General features: G+C 41.5%; 3 protein-coding genes across 5 annotated transcripts; 1 reads left to right on the top strand and 2 right to left on the bottom strand.

The window, feature by feature from the left end:
* Nucleotides 1–2,103: 2,103 nt before the first annotated feature.
* Nucleotides 2,104–5,320, bottom strand: LOC109073721 (RPE-retinal G protein-coupled receptor-like). 3 transcript variants are annotated; one of them, XM_042755334.1, is made up of 7 exons: nt 5,109–5,320; nt 4,477–4,633; nt 4,025–4,146; nt 3,765–3,924; nt 3,400–3,517; nt 2,459–2,572; nt 2,104–2,347 (listed from the first exon to the last, which is right to left on the bottom strand). In XM_042755334.1, exons 1-7 carry the CDS (start codon nt 5,182–5,184, stop codon nt 2,219–2,221), a joined length of 876 nt encoding a protein of 291 aa, XP_042611268.1. In that variant the 5' UTR covers nt 5,185–5,320; the 3' UTR covers nt 2,104–2,218. The 3 variants fall into 3 exon arrangements, with proteins under 3 accessions (XP_042611268.1, XP_042611269.1, XP_042611270.1); XM_042755335.1 differs by lacking the exon at nt 5,109–5,320 and adding an exon at nt 4,796–4,996; XM_042755336.1 differs by lacking the exon at nt 5,109–5,320 and adding an exon at nt 4,796–4,996 and having other exon boundaries at nt 4,477–4,584.
* A 1,442-nt stretch (nt 5,321–6,762) lies between these two features.
* lrit1b (leucine-rich repeat, immunoglobulin-like and transmembrane domains 1b) lies at nt 6,763–10,899 on the top strand. The gene is made up of 4 exons (XM_042755337.1): nt 6,763–7,518; nt 7,928–8,388; nt 8,489–8,794; nt 9,271–10,899. Exons 1-4 carry the CDS (start codon nt 7,397–7,399, stop codon nt 10,344–10,346), a joined length of 1,965 nt encoding a protein of 654 aa, XP_042611271.1. The 5' UTR covers nt 6,763–7,396; the 3' UTR covers nt 10,347–10,899.
* Nucleotides 10,900–13,151: 2,252 nt separating this feature from the next.
* On the bottom strand, nt 13,152–18,256 carry LOC109075213 (cadherin-related family member 1-like). Its single transcript, XM_042755331.1, has 9 exons — nt 18,163–18,256; nt 17,958–18,059; nt 17,659–17,858; nt 16,960–17,112; nt 16,715–16,879; nt 16,503–16,570; nt 15,350–15,578; nt 14,856–15,110; nt 13,152–14,585 (listed from the first exon to the last, which is right to left on the bottom strand). The coding sequence occupies exons 1-9, from the start codon at nt 18,182–18,184 to the stop codon at nt 13,995–13,997; spliced, it is 1,785 nt and encodes a 594-aa protein (XP_042611265.1). The 5' UTR covers nt 18,185–18,256; the 3' UTR covers nt 13,152–13,994.
* Between the last annotated feature and the right edge of the window lie 65 nt (nt 18,257–18,321).

Below are 18,321 nucleotides of genomic sequence, written 5' to 3'. Positions count from 1 at the left end.
TTGAAGAGCTTAAAGAGCAAATATATGGAAAAATCGACAAAGCATTGCCATAATTTGTACTTTATCCCAAATTAGCTGCATCTGCTTCATCTACTTTTCTAAACAGCATTAATATTTTAATAATATTTATATAATATACATATCTAATATTTTTTGCCATGTTCAGCTTTTTTGTGTTTTAGCTCATGTTAAATACCCCTGATTCCAGAAACTGTGGAGGACTGTGAACTGAAAGGCGTCAATAAATACAATTAACTCGAGTTAAAAAAGGAAGAAATACAATAAAGGGAAAAAAGCTCATAGTGAATAAATGAATGAATGAACTGACTTTGCTCCTCAGCTCTGCTCTAGTGTGTTTCTGAGGAACAGAGTAATTTCAGATTTCGGTCCTCATGCTTACGTCAGCTGCGGGTCACTGGGTTTGAGAGTGGCCCCTTGATCGGCTGCAGTAATGCTCTCCTGATCCTCTTTGGTCTTCAACACACGTCAGAAACCCAAATCTACTGAAATGAGAGCAGCTCCTTGTGCAGAGGAATTACTGCAGATTACAAAACCCTGGAGAATTTCTAATCCAGAATGTGCATGTTGATTAGCCACCGGTTCGAGATCTGAGCTGCTGACTGAGAAGATCTGTGAACATCAGTGTTCCTTGAGCAACTGACCGAACCTGCAATGAGTGAACGTGGTTCTGAATAAAAGCATCTGCATAAATGAGCCATTTGGACTCCTAACTAACAAAAATCAGGGCATGTACTGAGTCAGATGACTGTTTGTGAAGGAAACCAGCTAAACCAGTGAAGATGACCATCTGCAAGCCAATTCATGATGCCAGCAGACGCTTCTAGAGATTCCAGTGGAGTTAATTTGCCTTCATCAGTCCCCTTCTGAGCCCCTAAAGAACTCATGAAAGGACTGTCTTGTGCCTCTGGTTCACTCTGTGGATTAACAATGAAAGGCCCTTTTGTTATTAATTGTTCATACACTGGTCTCCAGTTTTGGTTAGAAAAATCCTCTTACTTCAGTAAGTTTGTTATATAAGGTTCTTAGTGTTACATTTGAGGGACAAGTAGTTTTGAATACTAGACTTGCTTGGGAGAGGGAACTTTCTATCTCTATAAGTGAGGAGGAAAGGGGTAATATTTGGAAATAAGCCAAATCCTTATGTAACCGTGTCAAGGCGATACAATTTAAAATTCTACACAGAATGCATATTTCACCAAACCGTAGAAATGCATTTAACAATACCATTTCACCGCTATGCTTCAAGTGCAAAACACAAGTTGGCACTCTGTCTTGGTCACGTAGTCAGTCACAAATATACTGGGCCAAGATTATATCTGAAATGAGTAATATCTTTGATAAGGAGTTGGTTATGGATCCTCTATTGTTGATCCTTGGTTTGCTGGATAAACCTTTGATTTTATCAAATGAAAAGAGACTTTACAATCTTCTCACATTTGAAGCCAGGATAAACATTGAGATGGATAAGTGATAAGACTCCAACTTTATGTGGATGGCACAAAATTTATTGGAACTAATCCCACTGGAATATTTAATATGTTTAGTCAATGGTCAGCCGGGTCAGTTTTATAATGTCTGGAAGCCTTATATCAGTGATCTTGGGATAGATTTGTCAATTATCCTGATGAAGAGTTTTCCTATTCATGTACCCCAAGATTTTGAACTTGTATTGTACTACCACTATGTGTTTAGTGTGGTTATCTACTTAATTTTTGAGTATCTAATTTTTCTTTTCCTTTTCAGTGGCCTAGGATAAGTCTGCTTATTCTTACTTTGCTAACTGCCCCATTTTTTTAAATGTTTTTTTTTTATTTTTAGTTTTTTGTTATGTTTTTGTTTTTTTTTTGTTTGTGTTTGAAAAAAATTCTATATATCTTTCTATCTATCTATATATATTTATCTATATGTATGTATGTATATAAAATCCTCTTACATCATTGATTTACACATGAATACTGGATTCTGATGCATTGGTCAACAGTGTCCTGAAGGAACTGTGTAAGTCATCTCTCACACTCCAGGACACTGAAATAAGGCTTCATCTGTCAGTCTTCAATGAATCATTAAATGAAACTCTGGACAAATATCTCAAATGTTTTAGGCACTGATTTGACATATACAGTGAATTACAGTCAAATCACGTGTAAACTCTTGCAGACTCATTTGAATACAACATTACATGGCTGAAGCTCTTTCACTATTTCTTTTTGTCTCCAGATTTCTGCCCAGTGAGGAACTGCCAGACTCCTGCACGGTAGAACTCATTCCCGAACGCATACAGGACGGCGTGGAAGATCGGAGACGTCTTGGCCAGCACCGGGAGGACCTAGAGGATCAGACGACCATCATCAACACTGAGATGTCTGAATTACACACAATGATTTTTCAAGCTAATTAAAAGATTTTGAAGATCACCAGTGTTTGACTGTTATCTTACCATTCTGAGCTTTGGTGAAACGAGGTTAATGTTCTCGAAGCAGGCGTATGTGCACATCAGAACATACGGACCCCAGCAGAACAGCAGCGCTTTCAGAGGTAAACCCGTGTTAAACTGCAGGACAGAGAGGAGAAGCTCTGACACAAAACACCAACACACACACACACGCCATTCACTGTCTGCTCTAGTCATGCTTTTATCTAAACTAGACCAGAAATCTGACACTTGCGTTACTTTTAATGCAAGAACTGGATCTTTAAGCACACAGAATGCTGAGCATCAGCAGGTTTCATGTGGCTCATCCATCCGTAAAGGACAGAGTAAAACAGCCTCATTACAGCCCATAGAGCATGAAGCATAAACTAAATTTGGTTTAGTTGATTTTGCTGCACAAAATGCGTCTTTGGTCACTGATTATACTTTGGTCATAAAAACTGATAACTGAAAATGACAACATCATAGGGAACAGCCATTACTTAAAATGATAAATTGTACACATAAATACCAAATGAATTTAAAATGTTTAAAAAAAAGTTTATTATAAAGATAGTGCAAAGTGAAATCACACAAGTAAAAATAAAGTTCCTACAAATGAAGATATGTTGTGTGTGAGGAGTGAGGCGGAGCCGAGAGCTGTGGGGGCGGAGCCGAGAGCCGGTGGAGTGAATGATGATGAGTGATCGTCTCGAGTCCCACGGAGGAGTGATGACAGTGAAGGACGAGAGAGGATCAGGCCTGGACTATTTATGTTGTTTTGGCTCTGTCTGTGCGCGGCAGTCATCCGTGAGGGGCTGTCACGCCATTTTCAGATTTGTGTTTATTTTGCTATTAGATTATGTTCAAATGTTCACCGGTTCCCGCCTCCTCCTTCCTGATCTACGAACGTTTGTTACATTGTGTATCTTACTGGAGTGTATGCTGACTAAGGAGTGTGTGAGTACCTTAAAGTGGTGCGTCTTTTTGAAATAAGCATAGATGGCATTGTAGGAGGACTGCAAAACCATAACAGGGAACGCTAAATACAGTACAGTGATGGACAGCATGTAGGTGATGTAATTCCTGAAGAAGACAGCAGAGAAGAAAACAACGTATTACTCTTTCATGCAATTCACATTAGCACTGATATTCAAAATGATCAGTAGTCATTTCCAGGCAGGGCAAACCTGTGTGATTTCTGATTAGTAACGTGCAGCAGTTTTTAAGGTAGGGTTATTGTGTTTTGATTTGAGTTGTGTGATTAACAAAACAAAGAAACTAGAGTGAAGTCTGTTTGTATCTTTGATTCTCGTGTGTGAGATGGACGTACCGGTCTCCTTGTGTGTAGTCGAGTGTACAGCATGTTTTCATCGGCTCAAAGTCAAAGACGCCCCAGCCAATGGCCGGCAGTGGCAGAGCTGCCCAGAACACGGCCAGGATCCAGATGATGGTGCTGATGGTCACAGACGTGCTCCAGAACATCTTCTGCTCTGGAAACAAACTCATCGATTTACAGCCGGTCAGATGAGACAGTGCAGGAAAGCTGTATTAAAATTGATAATGTGGCAGATGTTATGCGTTTATGATAAATGGTACAGTACTGATGATATCTATCCCAAGCAATGGCAGCCAGAAAACTGATGGCGGCGAGAATCGAAACCATTCCCTGAAAAGCGTGAATCTGGCACCCCTCCGACCCAAACGGCCAATACTTCCAGAGTTCAGAAAAACACAGACACACAGGTGTTTGAATATTTACACACACATACATTTGATATTTCTCATTTTCATATTAAAACTGTGTTCTTCTGTGTCTAGCGGTTATATTTCTGCGTAAACTTTTGTTTCAAGTGATATTCCTGGTCTGCAATAACACCAATAAGCTATGTGAGATATAGTCATCGTAAATATTAATTTTTATTTATTTGTGTTATACCTTTCAACATGATTTATGAAGATGTAATTTTCTAAATTTCAGAAGCAAGTGTTAAATTGGTAAAGATTCGGTTCTGGATTCATCCTATAGTTTAGGTCAGTCTCACCTCAGGTAACTGGCGTAAGCAGCCACTAAACCGTTAATGTTGAGGCTCAGATCGGCCACAGCCAGGTTAAAGACGAAGAAGTTATTGGGCGTCTGCATCTCCCGGATTCTGAGGAACGCCATGATCGAGATAAAGTTAAGGAAGAAACCAAGAAGACCTAGAAGAAAATATTTAGATATTCAGACTGTACAGAATTCATAATACTGTGCACCACATACAAAGAGCAATCATAACAAAATAACATATCATGCTGTTAGTCCACACTAACAAGGAAGCACCAATCAGTGCCATGGTGATCAGATCAGATGCCATCACTTACCAACATTATACTACGCTACTGACTATGTTTTTTTTTTTTTATTTGTTTAAATTTATGCACAGGTTTTCTGAACCAACAATCAACTAGCAGAAGATCAGGTGTTTACAGATCAATAAGAGCAGCGCTCATTAATCGATAGCCAGACATATTGATCTGTTCCCGACAGGCGACCCTGGACTGAATTATGCAGTTATTATGTTTGTCAATACATTCATCGATGAAGAACTATCCAGCACTGATGAATGAACTGATTGATTGATTGATTGATTGATTGATTGATTGATTGATTGATTGATTGATCAGCATCACTCACCGCCCACCAGCAGCGCGGAGCCGAAGGCGAACATGTCAAAGTCACTGAATCCCTCCGGTAACGTGTATGAAGCCATTGTCAGATACTTCTCACTGCTGGCCGCTGCGCTACAGTGCAAGACTTTATATGTGTGTTTATGTCCCAGTGAAAGCGCGTGTGCGATTTAAAGCCTCTCAAATCCCCGCAAGAATGTTTTAATGCCACAAAAGTTTGTGAAATCCATAGGCGGAAATCTTGGGGGGGTGTTGTCCATATAAGGGTTGTCCCCCCTAATAATATGATAAAAAAAACACGCTGTGTATTGTAAATAACAATGTTTTATAGTTTAAATAACGTTGTAAGTAGTAAAACAACACACAAAAGGGGCAAAAATGCGTTTTAAGCTTGGAAACATTTTGATTCTCCCCCTCCATTGCCTCACAGTGCTTTGGTCCAAATGCCTGCTTTCCTCTTTTACATGCTTTCCTTTTTTCCTCGTTTACATCAATTAGTGTTGCCAAGTCTGCGTTTTTCCCGCGGAGTTGGGCTACTTAGCTCCAGGAACGCGATTTTTACTGGTGACCCCTTGGAATCTGGTTAGACTAGGTCTTGGTAGCAATTGGGCGTTTTTTTTTTTTTTTTTTACGAAAAACTGGCAACCCTGCATCACCTGCCTACACACACACACACACACACACACACAAGATACTTTTGGGTGAGTGAGGAAAAAATCAGTAGTTGTGGAACTCCGCTATGTTAGCAATAATAAGGTTTGTTTAATTTGGTATGGTATTTATGTTGTATTTATAGTAAGGTTGCGCTTTGTGTATACTTATCCTTACGAGTACAATTTTAGCTTTATTATCTGTGTCCACTTCAACAATTGCTCTTGAGAAATTGTATATTTATTGTCCCCCCTACTGTAAGACGAAATTTGATCTGCTGCGCTCATTCGCCTCAGTCATGCGTCTAAACTGCGCATTAAGAGCAGGACACGATCACACTCCATTCTCAGATTTCAGATGTTAATTTCATTGGGAAATAGCTGTTGCACACTTCAGTGGAATGTGTTCACTGTAATCTCACACTCTCTAAAGACACACATTCACAGCAGCATTTGTGCTTTCTCTTCAGGATGAATCGCGTGTGTTGTTGTTTCCCCAGTTGCGTTGATAAAAGTGTCTATTAAATGAATAAATTAAAATATACAGTTATAAATGAGCCTGAGCGTTCATTGAGTTTATTAATAGACTGAATATGATGATTGGTGTGTGGATAACCATTATGAACTCTGATCCTCTTTTCCTTTGTCTTGACACTGGACAAAATTTCACACTGAATAGTGGAACAAATATAATATATAAGTGTTTTTTTTAATACAGAAATATTTTTGTATGTACTATACAAGATATATTTTGAAAAAATATGCACAGGAACAGGAATGTCTGTATTTTAGGTTGAGACGAAGACTTTTGCTCTATACTGCCTCCAGGTGTTTTAAATGCATATTCACCTCGCTTCTGATATGTTTTTTGCTTTAATCATATAGGCATAATAGACAAAAAGACAATAAAGATTATAATATTAGGTAACCACTATAAACAGATCTGTGAGTAAAGTTGATTGAAAAAAAAAATATGTCTGAGAAAATCTGAAATATGCATCTTTCATATTATCATCAATTTAATGCACCATAAACACTGAGTTTAATGCTAAACATGAAAATTTCTGCGTGTGCTCTTTATTGAATCAATTACAGTTTGATGTATTGGTATGGAGTCAAAGGTCAAACTAACAACACTGATCTTTTACATTTATGTAATAACCTATACAGTATTTTGGTTTTGCATTTCTATGTCTATTATAAAGTTTTCCATTTACATAATCTCCAAAAAGCAACATCACAAAAAAAAAAAAAAAAAAAATACAACATTTCCTCCAAACTCTATGATTTAGTCGGCATGTCTGGTGACAGTAAAATAAAACAAAGCCATTCACCACTAAGATGCTGTGAATACACAAACTGTTGTCCAATCCCAGGTCTAAAATTAAGCCTCCAATCAAAAAAGAAATTCTGTTCTGTATATATATGAAAGACAAGCACACAGCCTATGGGCTTTCAGGAAGGAATAATCGTGTAAATGAAAATACCCCAAGTCCTTCCTCTAATCTGCTCTATCCCTTTTATCTGGGGATTCAGAGCAGAGCCAGCAGAAAGCGTTTGAGAGAGACACAGAGATGCTGCGTGTGCTGCGAGATTAACATCCACAAAAACCTTGGGACAGTAGCTAGAAGAGATAGCATAGAAGATGTGTGTTTTGGGTTTTTGGGCTTTTGTGCTGGTGCTGTGCTGCCTTCCGTTGCTTTGCAGCTCCTGTCCTGCTCAATGCAGCTGCTTCTACCACAAACTGAGCGACGGATCGAAGTCAAGGTGAGATTTCACATGGACTCTGATCGGAAGCCTTACTGTAGGAAAGTCTCATATGGACCGTTGTCTGCAGAATATTGACAGGCCAGATTGTCTCTGCTCTTTATTTAGTTGTTGGATTAACGTGTGTGTGCTTTTTAATCTTCTCTGCTTGTTAGTTGAGGTGTTTCAGGCCTCTAGCATTCATCATACATACACACACACACACACAAATGCACAGTGTAAAGGTAATGATAATAATACACAAAGTAAAGTCAGAAATAAAAGATAGTCAAAGAGGAATATGTCATAGCACTATTTTATGCAATGTAGATCACTATAATTTCAAAATGCAGTATACTTACATGACTGGCATAAACAGATATCTCAACAAAAGGAGACTGTGCTTGACCCGTGTGATGTGTTTTCATAGGAGCGTCCTGTGTAACGACCCCGACCTCACTGTCATCCCAAACAACTTTCCCTCGGACACCTCCAAACTCCGCATCGAGAAAACTGCCATCAGCCACGTCTCCAGTGAATCCTTTCATTACCTCAGCAGCCTGGAGTACCTCTGGATATCCTTCAACTCGCTCTCCTCCCTCAGCGTGGACAGTTTCCGAGGACTTTACACCTTGGACGAATTACGGATGGACGGGAATGTTCTTACTTCCTTTCCTTGGGAATGTTTGATGGACATGCCTAACCTTCGGCTTCTGGATTTGCACAATAATAAAATCAGCAGCATCCCAGCTGAAGCAACCATTTACATCAAAAACTTGACCTACCTGGATCTGTCCAGCAACGGTCTGACCACTGTTCCAGCCAAGGTTCTTACTTCATGGTTCTCTCTGAAACCTCCTCAGGATGCAGAGAATTCCAAAATGATATTAGGTGAGTTAGTTTCTGCTCTTAAACCATTTCAGTTCAGTTGTAAATTCTTAGTCATTGATAAATGAAGAAATGTGGATGAAAGCGTCTGTTCTTTGTGCAGGTCTCCATGACAATCCCTGGCAGTGCGACTGTCGTCTCTTTGATTTGGTGCAGTTCCAGAAGTTTCCTTCTTCCTCCGTGGCGTTCATCGATACGCGTCTGCGCTGCGCCGAACCGGAGAGCCTGTCGGGAGTCCTGTTCTCTGATGCTGAGCTCCGCAAGTGCCAGGTTCCCCGCGTGCACACGGCCGTCGCGAGGGTCCGAAGCTCCATCGGAAACAACGTCCTGCTGCGCTGCGGGACCATCGGCGTTCCCATTCCCGAGCTGTCCTGGACCCGCGCCGACCGCAAACCCATGAACGGCACCGGTACATTTGACATTTTCATTTGATCTCATCCCAACTGGAATCTGTGGCTTGTGTATTAAGAGAGCATGCAGGCAAAATTTGCTGTAATTAGTGTTATTTATAACTAGGGGTGCATTATAAATATCAGCCGATAATTAATGCGCATCTCGTCAGTAAAGGCGTTAAAGTAGAGCAGCTGTTAATACACGGAGCCGTTGTTAACTGACAAGCTGCGCAAATCCACGCTGATAATGAATGTGGATTTGCGCAGCTTGTCAGTTAACAACGGCTCTGTGTAGTTAAAGCTGCTCTATGTGAAATCACGCACCTGATGGAATTTACCACTGATTAGAGAACCGGTTTTACTGATGAGATGCGCATTAATTATCGGCCGATATTTATTGTGCACCCCTATTTATAACTGTACTGCACACTTAGATGCAACATGCAACTTCAGAACTTATATTAAAATGAATGTTTTTTGTTTGATCTTGTAGTTCAACAGGAAGTCTCTAAAGAGGGCATCATCTGGTCCATTCTCAGCGTTCCTGCCGTTTCATACAGGGATTCAGGGAAATACGTTTGCAGAGCCACTAACTTTGTCGGGAGCGCCGATGCCATTATCTCACTTGTCATTTCTGATACGTGGCAAATCGACGAAGCGGTCGCCAAGAGAAGTCACGGAAAGAAGAACGCTGGATTCGGCCGAGCGGCATATCAAGAGAAACTCATCGCCAGATACGTGCCGCCGGCCACATCAGCTGCTGTGCCCATCATTGAGCCTCTAAATGGGCCCAAAGCCCCGGTGTCCATCCAGATCGAAAGCTACAGCATTTCTGATGATGTTTCCAAACCGAAGGCCACAGCGGCACCTGCAGCATCCACAGGAACGGACAGCGGCGTGGCGGAGCTTCAGAAAGACGTCTTGAGTAACCTGGAGGCTAATGCGTCGTCTCTGCAGCAGGGTCCAGAGCGTAGAGTGGTTCGGTCGGTCAAAGTGATCGGTGACACGGACCACACGGTCTCGCTGAACTGGCGTGCGCCCACCGCCACCAACACTACATCCTTTAGCGTTCTGTACGCTGTCTTCGGGGAGCGGGACATGCGTCGCATTAATGTTGGCCCGGGCAAGAATCGCGTCACGATCGAAGGCCTTGTGCCGAAAACCAAGTACATAGCCTGTGTGTGCGTGAAGGGCCTTGTCCCCAAGAAAGAACAGTGTGTGATTTTCTCCACGGATGAGGCGGCCAGCGCCAGCGGCACACAGAAGCTCATTAACGTGGTGGTGATCACGGTCGCCTGCGTGATCGCGGTTCCTCTGACGCTCATCGTCTGCTGCGGGGCACTAAAGAGGAGGCTGCAGAAACTGATGGGCAGGAAGTCCAAAGACATTCAAGACTCGTACGTGACATTTGAGACTCTGTCTCCAGGCACCAAAGCCAAAGGGCTGGAGGGGGACTATCTCACCAGGCTCAACCCAGACGAGTCCAACCGGCTGCTGTCGGCCCGCTCCAGCGTGGACTCGGAGGCCACGGCCAGAAACGAGGGCCAACCCAACGAGTACTTCTGCTGACAGACCAACGGCAGGGTCTCACCCTGTTTGAGACCAGTCTTTTTCTTTTAATGTGTTTGAAAGCTTAAATACAAATCAGCTTTTTCCTTTCTCAGCCCTGAAAGGGTACAAACCACCTTAGAGAAAGTTCAGTGTTCAAAAAGGGAAAATTATCACACAAGAGTGAAATAATGTATTTTTTATTTTTGTCATGCACTTTTCCAATGATATGTTTTTCATTGATTCATTAATCATGCATATTCTGCAATGAAATGTCTGTGTCCAACACATAATACCCATCTGTCTTATACATAAAGTTAAGCGTTAAGATTTTCTGTTTGGACTGTCAGGATGTGGCAAAAAGACAGGGTTAGTGACGTCCATGCTTCATTTTTCCTTTCTACTTGTTTCTCTTTATACTGTTATCTTGTCAGTGTACTGGGGCAACTGTTCTGTTTTCCACTTTAACCTTAAAACTGTTTATAATTTACAATATCAGGAATATGTTGATGTCTGTACTTACTAAATATATGTTTAAAAATGTTATTAAATAAAATCATTTTTTTATATGGTTCTTGTTTTCTGAATGGTTCCTCTTTGTTTATAAAGTGATTCATCTGAAAACACATTAGCTGTGCTATTCCTAGTTTGTCTGAATGTTCAAAGCAATATTTAGAAACTCCCGAGGAAGTTTGAGCTTTAAGGATAATAGGATTTACCCCACTGAACCAGTGATCGTCCATCAGTCATGCGGAGCGGCCCATGTTTCCTGTAAATGCGGACTGGAGCTGGACGGCAATTTATTTTGTATTTGGCATTTTATGTCTGAGATCCCAAATTTAGTTCTGTACTGAAGATATTCACATAATAGAGAGAATACATATTTCTTCACGCTTGTTTTATCTTGTTTTTCTAACTGTTTTCAGTAATTCATTACTGAACAAGAACTGTACAAAAGCAAATAAGCCATTTCATTTGATCACACTCATTGTTTACTGCTGAGCAGCATCTGTAAAAAAATGAAGCGTTTTGTTGAAGCATCATTTACTCTGTGACCACCTGCGTCAGGATAGATTAAATGTAATGCGCTTGACATAACTAGGACCACGGAAAAAATGCTCCTCAGGCTGTCTTTAGAAGACTGTGGCCGTCTTGACCACGGCGCTGTCTGTTCTCTTGTTCTGTCTGTTCTCTAGGAAATGTTCAGGGCCTGAATCCAGAGCAGGAAAGTTCTTTCATGAGGTGGAGCTGAAGATGTGCATAAAGCCAGAAACGTCCAGTCCTCAAACTAACCTCACCTCCCCGTAGGGGTCAGAAGTCACCCGAGGTGCCTGGTGAAATCCAGACCTGAAGCGGTTGTCCGCTGGAGCTACAATCTCGAACGCATCAGAGCTTTATAGGTAAACACTTCGTCCTAATCCTCATTCATTTGATACCCGTTTCTATTAGTGGCTTTTTGAAACTACTCATATTACAAGTACGTCATCCTGTTTAATCTAATCACCTCGTGGCCGTGGCCGAAGTCGTGGCCTAATGGTTAGAGTGTTGGACTCGCAATCTAAGGGTTGTGAGTTTGAGTCTCGGGCCGGCAGGAATTGTAGGTGGGGGGGGTGAATGTACAGCGCTCTCTCCACCTTCAATACCACGACTGAGGTGTCCTTGAGCAAGGCACCCAACCCCCCACTGCTCCCCGGGCGCCGCAGCATAAATGATACCCACTGCTCCAGGTGTGTGTTCACGGTGTGTGTGTGTGTGTTCACTGCTCCGGGTGTGTGTTCACGGTGTGTGTGTGTGTGTGTTCACTGCTCCGGTTGTGTGTTCACGGTGTGTGTGTGTGTTCATTGCTCCGGGTGTGTGTTCACGGTGTGTGTGTGTGTGTGTTCACAGTGTGTGTGTGTGTGTTCACTGCTGTGTGTGTACACTTTGGATGGGTTAAAAGTATGGGTCACTATACTTGGCTGTATGTCACATCACTTTCACTTTTCACTTTTCAGTTTCTCAGACTTCAGTGAATGATGACACCATCATCTCTGCTCTGATTATTCACACATTATTGTCATTGTGTGTGCCATGGTGCTGGCTGTGCCTGCTGGGATGTGTGTTTGCTCGAGCAACACCAGAAGGCACTGCTTTGAGCGCTGCACACAGCTGTAGATCAGACAGAAGGAGCGACGTGAGAGACAGGAGACGTGTGACAGTCTGCAGGCAGCCAGTGATGAAGGGCTGTGTGGAAACTCTGGTGAGGTGAAGATGATGAGGAGATCAGAGGATGAAGCACAGAAAGGAAACAGCCCTAACCCATACTAGACCACATATCAATACACAGGTCAGAGACCACAGATTGTGACTCTTTGTGGACTGAATAGAAGCAATCAATGACTGCACTTTTGTTTTCTTCCATTTTCAGTGGGAGTGTTTTTTTTTTATGTGCATTGTTTTAAATGTTTGTGAAATGTCAAACATTAAAGGTTAGGGGGATTCATTATATTCTTTAATGTAAAGTGGATCTTTTTTTTACACTCTACACAGTCTTTCAGTCTCTGAATTCTAAACGAGATTCTAAACAAATTCTAAACAAAACACTTCTCAAGATATACAAAAGTTTTAGGAACGTTCTTTGTTTTTTTTCCAAACACAATTACAATTTATATTGTTATTTAACAATGAAACAAAAAGTTCAATAGGAAGCGCTGATTATCTCTTGAACTTCAGTATTGCTGCACTGCAAATATTCTTGCTTTTTTATAAAAAATCGCTTGTTTTACCTTAAGTTGCCTTCAATAAAAATGTAAATGAGTTCATGCAACAATAAAAATTGAATAGTAGGACAATGAAACCAGTGTCTTTTAATTTTTTTAGATAAGACTTTAAAAATTTTGTATTTCTTAATTCATTTATAGCACAGACTTGATATGATGATACATGATAAATACATTTGACATTTGGATATGCCTACAGCAAATAGCACATGGATGTTCATCTGCTCTCCTTCTCAGAAAAAGTACAGGAAAATTAAATACAAAACAATACAAAACAAAACAATAATAACAATAATAAAAAGGTTTGACAGCAATAACTACAAATCAGAGTCCGAGTCCATAAAGTCTGTAGATTTTTACCAAAGCTCCTCAAGGCAAAATCTGTTCAAAGACGAAATAGAGTTAGAGAGTAAGACATAAAGTACATGCAATAGTCACATAAATAATCTGCAGAAAACAAAAAAGGGTTGTTTTAAGTTCTTCTAAATTTTGACACGTATTAATGAATAGATTGCTCAGACTAAATTGAATGAAACCCAAAGATGGCAGTATGGTGCTAATTATGAGATTACAGTGGAGTTTGCATCACTTTTGCAGATCTAGACTCACGCATAAACTGGTCTAAGAAGCACAGCAAGACTGAAGAGCTTGAGGTGAACATTACTGAAATAAACAGCATCCATTAGCTGTTTTCTGTTAACAAACACATACTGTATGTGCATAGACCAGTATTGGCAAGTTACTTAACATTTTTAAGGTATTTTTGACTGTATGGCATGTTGAAAAACAGAAAAACACTTTAGGTGAAACAGACGGCCACTTTAAACTTCTCAGCGAGCTTTTTGTAACATCAAACGTCCAACGGTCCATAAACACGCATCGGTATCCGTTACTCACACCGGTGAGTGTGTCAGTAATAGTAGCCTTGATTTGCCTCATTGATTTTCTGTTCTATTCTCATTTTAAGCTCAGACACTAGAGCGGAGCTGATGCCACTGCCATCTTTGTCTTGGCCAGATCTCTGGGTGCCGTCTGTGCTTTTGCTGGTCCTCCAGCTGGAGCTGCGGCTGGTGTTTCTGGAGGCCAGGGAGCCGGACACCGTGGGCACTGACCGCAGCCGCTCGCTCGGCCGGGAGTGAACCGGAGGCGGAGGCGGGAGCACCGGAGCGCTGGGGGCCGGAGGCTTGGCTCTGGGGCTGCTGTTGTTTGTGTTGTGGTTGTCACTCGAGTCATCATCAATGAAGAATTTTCCAAAGCTCTGGTCACTTTGTCCAAACCGTGGCCTGAAGGTCCAGCTGCGCTGCTCTTTGGGCCTCCTGCGAATGATGCGACGTGCTGGCGTGATCCTGTTGGACTTTGTGTTGCGAAAGTACATGATGGTGGAGATCATAACTGTCACCAAAACAATTACAGTAATGATGCTGACGGTCAGGCCAAGAGCTTTCATGGGATTGTCTCGGCTCTGCATTAGAAAGGCAGCCATGGGCCCTTTGAGCCGATTCTAAAAACACACACACGCACACAAAAATTGATTTAATATACTATTAAATCATGACTACATGGATGAAAAGGTACTGTGGATGTAATATGAAATACTATGTTACTTTGATAAGTTCCATATTCTTATACCAAGGAATTAAAGTACTTTTTTTTTGGACTTTTTCAGGTACCATGGTATTGATATGGTATTCTACACAAATAAAACAATTATCATTAAAAGCTGCTTTGATCTCGCAGCACACACAGTGACCCTGACGTGTAAACGGCTCACCGCCTCCGTGATGTGGATTTTCACAACCGCCGTTGTACTGAAGGATGGAGAGCCTCGATCACGAGCCTGGACCACCACAGACCACCGGCAGTCTTTCTGTTTGGTGATGTTCTGCACAATCTCCATAGACCTGATGTATGGTTTTAGCTTAATCTCTCCTGTGGACGTGTTAATGTCGAAGATGTTGTCTGGATCAGCTTTCATGATGGAATATTCAATCAGGTTATTGGGTTCCTCTGCGTCCTCATCCACTGCCTGAAAACAAACCAGAATCAGGTTCAAATAATATCATAATAGTCACAATCGCACCATCAGTCTGAATATTGTTCAGTAAGATTGCTCACAGATGCAGAACTTTAAGCTGGTTGTGGGATCATGGGAGTTCATGCCATCAGGCTTAGTAGGAGATTTGGCTTTTGAATATTGGTCTAATCTACTGGGACGTAAAACAGATGGCTGTCCACAGAATAACAGTTCTGTTGGAGAACACAAACCTCTATTTTCACTGGTGCCCCAATGATCATGGTCTTCTCCAGGAAGTTCTGGTTGAACTCTGGTGGGTGGTCATTTTGATCCAGCACCGTGACAAAAACCTCTGCGAGGTTGTATTTGCCCTCAGTGTCTTCAGCTTTCACATAGAAATTATATTTTGACTTCACTTCAGCGTCTAAAGAGGCCCAGGGCTGCGTGTAAATGATGCCGGACGTGGGGTGAATGAGAAACCTGAAACAGCCAAGAGTCAAAAGATTTTATTCAGAACAATGATGTAGTTAACATCACAGATGCTGTTTAACTCGTGCTTCTAGTTTGAGAAGTGTCCAAATGTTGAGATGGACAAATCCTGCACTGGTTTCTGCATCTTAATGATAGTTTACAGTCGCTCTGTTCATTGATCATTTTAAGAACAAAATAAACATGTGGGTGTGTGCCTGGTATTTAAACCATTATAAGAGCTTCTCATCAAGTCTGCTTTATTCTTGTCAGTGTGACTCTGCATGTGAAAATTAACAGTCAGCCAGAAAGCCGCTATTTTTCACACCATTATAATTTGCCTTCTGCACTGAGGAAGAATCAAGGCATAAATTTACAGGTTTTGCATAACCCGCATGTATTCTACCTCCAGCTGTCAAATCGCTCGCTAATTGGGCCCTGACTCACTTGCGGGTGTGGAGATGCTATTTTTACCTCTCCAATCCCATTACAAGATTAGCCAGCTCCCTCGCTGGAGTCTGTCTGTAAGCTGTTTTGTGCTTGTCCTTTAGTCCTTTACCGGCCTTATAAAAACAAGTGAAACCTCCAGACAAAGGCGAGCGTGAGGTCATCTGTGCCACTTTTCCTGAAGTTGACCTCTAACCTTAAACTCAAGCAGATGACTGACAGAACTAATGTGAGAATGTCACACACGATCCAGTTAAAATCACAGACATTGAGTTAGGGTCTCTTTCTGTTAGACCCATTTACTTGCAAAAATATCAAGCTGTTATTGAATAGTGATGTCTATTATTAATTGAAACTTAATACAAACAGATGACTGAACTAAATTTTATGTAAAGGCAAAACATCTCTCTGAATATGGCGTTGCATAAGAGCCATGAAAGAATCACTTATTAAAAGCCAGTAATGTTCAATACTGAGGTCTGTACTCACAGATCAGCACCAGAGCCGTAGATGGAATATTTCACTTCTCCCCAAAGCCCTGAATCCGGGTCAGTCGCCTGGAAAAACACCAGATACAACACACACCCAAACACACCAGACGTCCAACATTAGACCCAGAGCTGCAAATATTCCTGTGCTGTAAGATTACTTGTTTCAAAAAACTCATTCTTTACTGTTAAACATAATGTCAAGGTGCTCACGGTCACTGAGACGACGTTGGAGCCTCCTGGGGAATTCTCAGGGATCCTGGCGATGTAAAACTCAGAGGAGAACTTTGGAACGTTGTCGTTTGTGTCCAAAAGATCGATGACGATATCCGCAGTGGCACTGAAGCGCTCGGGAGTGTCAATCTCCACCGCTAACAGCTGAAAAACAGCATACACACTTCTCAGGATAAAACATTCAGCTAAAAGATAACCTGCTGTCAGTGTGATCAGGATCAGACCTTGAATGTTAAGAATTGGTATTTTTCGTAGTCGATGGCGGACGAGTTTTCCACAATGATGGTGACTTGTGCTTCATTGAGAACCGTCTGAGGAACCACACGGAGAACTCGAGAGGGTCCCACCAACAGCAGCCTGAACTTAGCATTTGCTCCCTGAATGAGAACGGGAGAGTATATAGAGTTTGGCACATTAATGGGGAAAAAACAATTAAAACATTCACAGAAAAAAGTGACCTTAAAAAATGAACAAAGTGCTATTTCTAATAAAAATGTTTAGTTACTGTATTAGTCTAGAAACCAGGCAAAAACAAAATAATTTGTATGGCAGGTGTCAACAACCTTAATCTTAATCACTGTGCCATAATGTGTGTGAATCCCACAGTTTGCGCATCACTGTCTTTGTGGTTTGTGTGTGAAATGTGGACCGAAAGCATCAGTCTGTGAGCTGCTCAATCAATCACTCATTACAACTGAACAAAACTAAAAGTGTGCGATTCACATGAAATACAGCACTGCTGACTTGTTCTTCTGTTGACTTGCAGTTTAATTCTCACACTTTTAGTATTTATAGCTTTGAACTTAATATCAAAATGTAGATTAATGTCATTAATCTCATCAAAATGGCGCTGGCTCTGGTAACTAACCCCGGGTGTATGCAAACAGACAGCTGTTTAATGCATGACAGTGTTCACTGTGCACCTGGTCTGAGTCGTTGACCGTGATCTTCAGGCCGCGGAGTATCTCTCCTTCCGGTGGATGCTCGTACATGGTCAGCTCGAAGCGGTTCTGCTGACCGTTCTCACCGTAGAAAGTGGGCGGGTGGTTGTTGAGGTCCACCACACGAATAGTGACTGTGGTTATGCTGTAGTCAGAAAACCCGTCGGGTCCAACCTCTGCAGCTTGATTTACAATTAAAGAAGTCTTACTATGTCATGCATGATGCTAATTAGAAACACTTACTCAAGCTTTAGTATTATTCATATCATAAATATAGACAACCTTGACTTTTAACTCATATAACTCGTTCTTCAGCTGTACAGGAAATGATGTCAAGCTGATACAGCCGCTCGAGCTGTTGATGATGAAGAAGCCGTCGCTGCCTTTGTGAACAGAGGAGGAGACAGGAGATATTACTAATGGAAGTATTTATGAAACTATGAATGTTTAGCTCTAGAGTTCAGAAGTTAAAATGACGCAACCGACCGCTCAGAATGGAGTAATGCATGGCGTTGGGGTTGTTCTGGTCCCCGTCTTTGGCAAAAACAGTGAATATCTCTGAACCCTGCACACAAAACAGACAAAAGACAGAGCATCGTCATAAAAGCTCAGTTACTGAGCATCCTCATTCAGTCAATACAGTCA

The sequence above is a fragment of the Cyprinus carpio genome, unplaced genomic scaffold (genome assembly GCF_018340385.1).
Source record: "Cyprinus carpio isolate SPL01 unplaced genomic scaffold, ASM1834038v1 S000006671, whole genome shotgun sequence".
In the NCBI taxonomy this organism is placed as follows: Eukaryota; Metazoa; Chordata; class Actinopteri; order Cypriniformes; family Cyprinidae; genus Cyprinus; species Cyprinus carpio.
Note: the sequence above shows the minus strand (reverse complement) of the source record. Positions and strands in the feature narration are given on the sequence as shown.